Raw genomic sequence first — 7,790 nt, forward strand, 5'->3', positions numbered from 1 at the left:
CTAAAGTCTGGACATGTCTCTTTCAGTGGCCTGTGTCTGTGACAGCTGAGTCTGGTCCTGAGGTGGTTATCCTTGTCGATAGCGTTTGTTTGGTCTTTCCAGAGCACAAGTCGCTGCATTCTTCACTAATAGCATAAACTACATGCCTGTTTTTGTTACAGTGTTTTGTCCTCAGGGTGGAACAGCTTCTGTCTCAGTGTTACCAGCTTTGAAATGTATGGGAATTTTGTATTTACTGAAAAATCTCTTGAATTTTTCAGAAACACAGACAATGTAAAGAATGACATTGGGTTCCTGTTTGTCTTCCTTCTCCTATTAATAATTGTTTTTAATGTTGCTTTTTTGTTTGAATTGAGAAACGCCCAGTTGTTAACCACAAGAGCATTTTAAATGTGTTTCTACTCACGGTTCCTCCTGCAACTTTTCTTTGATACAAAAGTGTTTTAAACCGTCTATAAGAGTGTGGGAAAAGGAAATACAGATAGAAGGTGGTTTAATATCAGTATGGGGAGGGGTCATAAATGTTTAAATTACCGTAAATAATAAAATAAATGTTGTTATATCGCCAAATAATATCAGTATGGGGAGGGTTCATAAATGTTTAAATTACCGTAAATAATCAAATTAATGTTGTTATATCGCCAAATTCGTTTTTTATGGGTGGTCCTGGAACGCATTAACCACAAGTAACGTGGGATCACTCTATATTGTTTTAATTATACATGATTTATTATGAAAAATAGATATTTATTTTTCAATGACATCCCATTAGATATATGGTAACTTAATACTAGATTTATTTGAGTTTGTTAAGTAACAGATAGAATAAGCTACTTTCTAGCTTGACCAACACACATTGATCACCAACATCATTAGCTTTCAGAGGAGAGTCTAGATATAAACATGACTCCTCTTCTTCTTGAGTTTTTTTTCTTGGGAATTGTTTGTATAACCTGACTATGATAAGCTTTATCCTATAGTGAAGAATTAAATGAAATACAAGAAGACCATTCAGTTAAAGAAAACTATTACAATGCCCTGATTTTGACAGTAGTGGCTGGAAATACACTGAGAGTATGTATTACTTCTACATTATATAGAAGTACAGTAAGTAGATGAAGGGAGTTCCCAGTAACCCACAGAACAAGGCTGTGGTCTTGGTGGACAGCTGTCTGGCTCTGTTGTGATGAACTTCAGGAATGTTAGTCTCTGTGGTAATGAAGCAGCACTTTTTGACAGGTCTCTGCTAAGGATAAAAACTAGTCGAGTATTTTTCACAGAGACTAGAGAATAGAGATAGTAGGGTTCATTGCAGTCAGTTCTGCTGGTCACTGTTTCTGCACACATGCTGATGATCTGTAGGAACATATACAAGCCTCCACAGCTATGTGTAGGGGCAGATTTCTTTCCTCTCTGTACATGCAGCCTTCTCACATTTCTGGCCGACCAAATATTTGCCGTGACTGGGAGACATTCCTGGGCACTCCCCTGAACGAGGCCAGGAATCATCAGGAACTGATGTTCCCTGTGTTTTTGTCCAAAGGAAGACATCAGAGGTTTTAGATGTGTTTAATGAGTATTATTGATCACAAATTGTGTTTGCTGCAGGCCCAAATACTTCACAACAAAAGTATTGCAGTCCATTCAATTTCTTGAAGATGAGATGACCATAATCATCTAGTCTTTAGCCACTTATCCCACCTGTGGGTCACAGGTAATGCTCAAGCATATTCTAGCTGACGACATTACAGAGATGGGAGAACATACAAATTCCACACAGAAAGTGTCAGTGGATGCTACAGCAGCAGCATCACTTGGGTCAGCATCAACTTACAGCGGTGTCATCTGCATAGCTATGAGAGGTACGTTGTCTAACATTGGCAATGAGTGCCAACAGAGTTTAGATCATTGATGCAGGCTGGGTTTGCCACCAACTCAAAGAAGTGTTTTGTTGGACCTCATAAATGATGCTTTCTCTGGTACTACTTAGTTGATGCATTCTTTGGAGGATAAAAGAGGGGCAACTGCTCTCTGTAATGTTATTTAAGACTCAATCAAGAGAGGCAATGCCGATGTGTTGGTTGATCCACTAAGTTGGTTCAAAATGAAATATCATAGCTATCTGTTAGATGTCTGAGAGAATTTCGGGATTAAACAAAATTAACAACGAACTTTCATTATTTCTTAAAGGTCATCCTCTACTGAAGAATGTTTTTCTTCTTGTTCTTTATGTTAAATGTGTGAATTTCACTGCGTAGAAGCAGGAAGTAATACGAACGCGCAGAGTCTGACACTTGAAGAGTGTTTTCACATTCCGTTGCAAGTGAATATCTTCCTCTGGCCCTTTGAAATATACTTTTGAGAGATGTAACTACAAACAGAATTTGGGACATCACAGAAAATATGAAACCAATCCTGTTCTGTATTCAACTTTCTAAAATGTGATATGGATATAGGAATCCTCCTCTTCACGTAGGTTGGACCTTCCAGTGAAATAGGAAAAACCTGTCCTCCAAACAATGGAATTCCACGTAGGTCAACCAGAAATCACACTTTTTTATTTTCATGCACATAACACACACACACACACACACACACACACACACACACACACACACACACACACACACACACACACACACACACACACACACACACACACACACACACACCGTTTGATAGAATCAGTGTGTGGACCAGATGGACCAGATGGAGTGATTCATTTATTGATTGATTTTTTTTTTGTCTTGAACCAGGGAGGCACTGATGCGCTGAACACATGATGCGCGCGCACACACACACACACACACACACACACACACACACACACACACACACACACACACACACACACACACACACTTCTGGTCAAAAGTTTCAAAACACCCAAATTTTTCCATAATTTTATTAAAAATTATCCAGTTTAATGTCTCAATGTACTTTTAAATTAAAGCATAAAACAAATAAACAATTTTAGTAAAACAGAAAAAAAAAGAAATCATGGAACCAATTTAGAAACCAAAATATAAAACAAAACATTCAACTCATCAAAGTAGCCACCTTTGGTAGACATAAGAGTTGAACACACTCATGGCATTCTTTCTACAATGGACACCAAATATTAAAAAAGTTCTTCCCAACTCTGTTGCATAAATTCCCGTAACGTGTAGAACTTGTAGGTTTTATTTTTAATCTTCTGTTCAGTTCATCCCAAAGCAGCTCGATGGGGTTGAAGTCTGGAGACGGTGTTGACACTCCATGTTGTCAGTACAGTCTTGTTCTTTTTTCTGGAGGTAGTTCTGGCATACCCTGGACTTATGTTTCGGGTCAGGGTTAGGGTTCTGTTTATTGAAGTCTTGAATTAATAACAGAACAAAAAATCAAAAACACCACAAAATACAATTCAGCAAACATGTACAATAGAAAAATAAAATAGTTCATGGCTTCTTGTACCTCCCCACAGAGAGGAATAACCTGCATGAATGAAGTGAGGAAATATACTTAACCAGTGACCAGTTAGAATCGATCCTGGGCTGTCTAATTCTGATATTCTAAAATATATGATTGCTGGGGCTGTTATTTTTTTCCATTAAATATTCTGACATCAATCTGTCTTCTCCATTGTTGTATGGTGGGTGGTAAAGGGTTAAGCCAGACTAGAGTTATCATTTTTGTTGCCACTATGAAAATAATGTCCAGCATGTACAGCGTTCCATGATCTGTGCTTCCCTCTGCTAATGTTCCCAGAAGATAATACCGGGGGTCTAAAAGGTAAATCAATACTCAGAATTGCAAATTCTTTTCAAACGTCCTCCCAATATGATCTGAGTTTTGGGTAATCCCAGAAAATGTGAGTTTTCTGGCAATTCCTCCGACATAGATTCCTTTTGCTTTTATCAAATTTTCCTATCAGGAATGGAGTTTTGAAATACCTCGTCTCCAATTTCCAACTGAATTCCTTCCACAACGGGCTCCTGGATACTTAATGCCCTTCTTCACACACATGTTCCCATTTCTCATCCTCAATAATAACATTCATTTCCAGCTCCTACTTTACTTTTATGTTGAAAGTATTTCCTGATATCCGTGATTGCAAACGTTTCTAAAGTAGTGAGTTTTCAGGCATTCCTTATCTTTTAGGATTTTTATCCAAAACAACTCAATAGGAGTAGGAGGTTGCCTGAGTTTGTTCCAGTCTTTATGTGGCATCAAATAACTTCAAACTTGAAAAAAAAAAAATTCTGATCTTTCAACCTTAGACCAAACTTTTCTTGCAAGTCTGGTAGCCGCTCACTGTATTGTGGAGTCACTAGTGAGTCTTGTATTCATCTGTTGGATTCATCCTTAATTTTGGCTACTTTGTTACTAGTCTGACGTCACAGGAAGTCCCAGCTGTTCTCAAGCCTCTTGTTCTTATCCTGAAGTCTCAGAAATCTCTTTCTTGCTGCAACTCAACCCATCAAACCTGCAACTCGAAGTCTTCTCTCCACTGTTGAACTTGTCTTCTGATTCAGTTGTGGCTTTGTGTCTGCCAGACGTCTTTCTGTCAGCATTTCCCCCAGTTTCTGAGTTCCTTCAGATGGTGAAGAAAGCTGTCCTCACTGACACACTGACTTTCTTTGCAATTTCACATTAGGAATGACCTACAGTACATTTTTAAGTGTTATGAAACACGTTATTGTCCCCCTTGGGGGATACTTTCACATGAAATTATCTTTTCTTGTGAACATGCATAGACGTGTGTACAGGCCCCTAAAAACACACACACACACACACACACACACACACACACACACACACACACACACACACCAGTAAGCATGCGATTTTATATACACGGTGGGAGGCAGAGTGATGGGCAGCAACATCTTGGTGATGATCTGTCTCTCTTCTATCCTTAATTTTCTTTTCCTTACCATCTTTATAGTAACACACTGCTTTCTTTAGTACAATACTGTTAAATAATAATAAATAATGCTCACAACGGTTTGATACCTAAGCTGTGGTGTATATTAAGTTATTCAAATAAGTCATTTGTATTATTAATACATCAACAAACATTTGTTAGAAAATCAGCTTTGACTAAAATAAATACTGAACCCCAGCATTACATGACAATGATCTCATGAGAATAAGAGTCTCAGGGATGACTGGGATGTTTACTCTGTACATTTACCTATTCTGATAAAATCACCAGTTCTTCACGGCTTGTCCTTCTTTTTCAGGGTGGAGTTCCAGAATAAGTTCTACACCGGTCAGGGCTTCAAGTTCATCCCCTTTTCATTTGAGAGTATCCTGGAGGGACGGTTTGATGACTGATCCACCCCCAGCCCTTCCCTCTTTTCTTCATGTGCTTCAGCGTGTTTGTGCATGAGACCTGGTGTGACCCTCTGTCTCCCTCCAGTGGACACTAATGTGCATTTCTGTTTAAATACCAGAATATTTCGAATGTTCACCTCTACCCTCATAACACCTCCTACACTTCTGAAACATCTATGACCAGACACAATAGCATGATTTATCCACATTAGATAGTTAGACAAATATTTTTATTGATCCTAAGGGAAATTTGGGATATTTTAGGCAGAAACATACTTGATTATGGTACCCCTTAGTAAAATGTCCGTAACATTTCTACAGATTTCATCAGGAGATATGTGCATGTGATCCTATAATATGATGATAGCTATATATGTATAGCTATCATATTCCGTGCAGCAGCGTTTGAAGGACACAAAGCATCAGTGTTTTAATTTATTTAAACATCAAAGGGTTTGTGGGTCACTTGTGGTGAGTTTAGTGTTTTATTATAAAAAACTATGATCCAGCCTGAGATAAACCGGCTCTCTGAAGGTATACTGTATTATCAACGTACACAGTTTAAACAATGTAGTGTCAAAGGGCATGTCATGTGAATACAGAGATTTTATGGAAAGCATTTGGAGGAGTACAGTCATTCTTTTCACGCATTACTAGAGATCCACTAGAGCACATGTGTCAAACTCAAGGCCCGGGGGCCAAATGTGGCCCTCCACATCATCATATGTGGCCTGCAAGAGCATAAAAGTTCAGTGTCTAAAATAAATAAGTCAAAAGTGGGCTTTGACCATACATTTCCCACGATGCAGTATTTCAGCCCATTTTAACTTTGACAAAAAATGTTTTGAACAAAGTTAATGTCCTAACTTGTGTTTGATGTTATTTTTCTTTATTTACTTAATGAATGAATGAATAGTTTGATCCGTGATTGATGGAGTTCAGTGTTAATAACCAACAAATTAATTATACTATTTTTATAACAGAAAAAAACAAACATGTTTTTTCTGTGTAACTGTAATGTTGTAACTTGAATCAGCAATAATTTCAGGGTTATTTACATTAAGGAGTAGTGACATTTATGTTACATTGCATTGAGTTACATTTACAGGTAGTTACATTTATTGGTTACATTTGGCCCATGAGGACAGCCGTTATGCTGATGTGGCCCTCAGTGAAATTGAGTTTGACCCCCCTGCACTAGAGGTATAATGTGGAGTATTTTCTCTGCAGACTGACCTCTACCTTTTCCGGAGGTTTTGTGTGATGTGATGTTTTTACAGATGGATGTTTATCCAGTAACAGTGTGGGATCTCCTCATTCTCACTACGCAGGCTATTGATGAGAGTCTGTGTTTTCCACACCAAAAAAATAATGTCTGTAACCTGATTCAGAAATCTCAGGATTTGACACACAGAAAATGACATTTTTCCATTAATTGCCATTGATGCCAACAGTTTATAGAATCAGTATAAGAAAAAAATGGGTGCACAGATGTTTTTTTTTCATCTGTCCATGATGACATGGATATTGTGCGTGCTGTGGTGTTTAATTTGTTCTGTTTATTTTGTGTGAGTTGTTGTAAAGCAATCAAAATTATGTATTAATTAAAATAGCTCCAGAAATTTGTGAAATGTCAGTCATGTAATGAATATGACCAAACATTGTCCAATCTTTGTACCTGATAAAGATTTCCTAGCTTTGATGTAGATACCATAGTAGTAAATAGATTAAGTATGGTCTATAAGTACTGTATGTATTGTTTGCTTTCACTTCCCTCCTAACACCAAAAACAACACATGCATCTGATGTCGGTGATTAACTGTGGATGTACCTGTGATCAGTAATAAAGAAATCATTCCCTGCATGTCCTCTGGCTCTGTCGATGCTTTACTATAAAATGCAGGTCGAAGGTAGCCAGGCTTTCTTTGGCCAAACCTGAATCTACAGCCAGACAGGACGATGGTCAGAGGATGGCTAGCAGCTCTCTCTGTTATCCCAAGAACATAAAAATCATTCCAGAAGAAACGGTGCTGTGGTATGAATGACAATGCTGGCACAAAAATGCTGATGGTGTCTTGGAAAGTGGTCTTCAGCAAACAAAGAATGGAAAATGTATCTTCCTCCACCAACTACATACAAAGATTAGCATTCCAGTCCAGAAATCACCATAAATTACTGATTTATGGTGAGAAGTGGAGTGTCCCCCACCTCTCATCTGCGAGTCAGCTGGATTAGGCTTCAGTAACCCCCTGCGACCTGCCATGAAGTGGCACAGTGGTAGACCATGAAAGAATGTATGAATGACTGTCATGTAGGGCTTTAATGAGTGAATGTGCCATTAACATCACCCAATGTCAGCCCAGTTCATTACTGTTTATGACAGTCCCATTAGCATTTGTGCTCCTAAGAATCTAAATCATTTATATTCCAAATCTAAATTTATGATTTATCTATTCTCTAAATTTTAGAGC

General features: G+C 38.1%; 1 protein-coding gene across 2 annotated transcripts in view; it reads left to right on the plus strand.

Moving 5' to 3' along the window:
• Positions 1–7,174, plus strand: part of LOC137588720 (V-type proton ATPase 116 kDa subunit a 1-like) — a 36,408-nt gene extending 29,234 nt beyond the window's left edge. For both annotated transcript variants that reach the window (XM_068305954.1, XM_068305955.1), the window contains exon 22: positions 5,226–7,174. In XM_068305954.1, coding sequence (XP_068162055.1) covers positions 5,226–5,319 — 94 coding nt within the window. In that variant the 3' untranslated portion in view covers positions 5,320–7,174. The remainder of the gene's footprint in view (positions 1–5,225) is intronic.
• The last annotated feature ends 616 nt before the right edge of the window (positions 7,175–7,790 follow it).

Source organism: Antennarius striatus, chromosome 21, assembly GCF_040054535.1.
Source record: "Antennarius striatus isolate MH-2024 chromosome 21, ASM4005453v1, whole genome shotgun sequence".
Taxonomy (NCBI): domain Eukaryota; kingdom Metazoa; phylum Chordata; class Actinopteri; order Lophiiformes; family Antennariidae; genus Antennarius; species Antennarius striatus.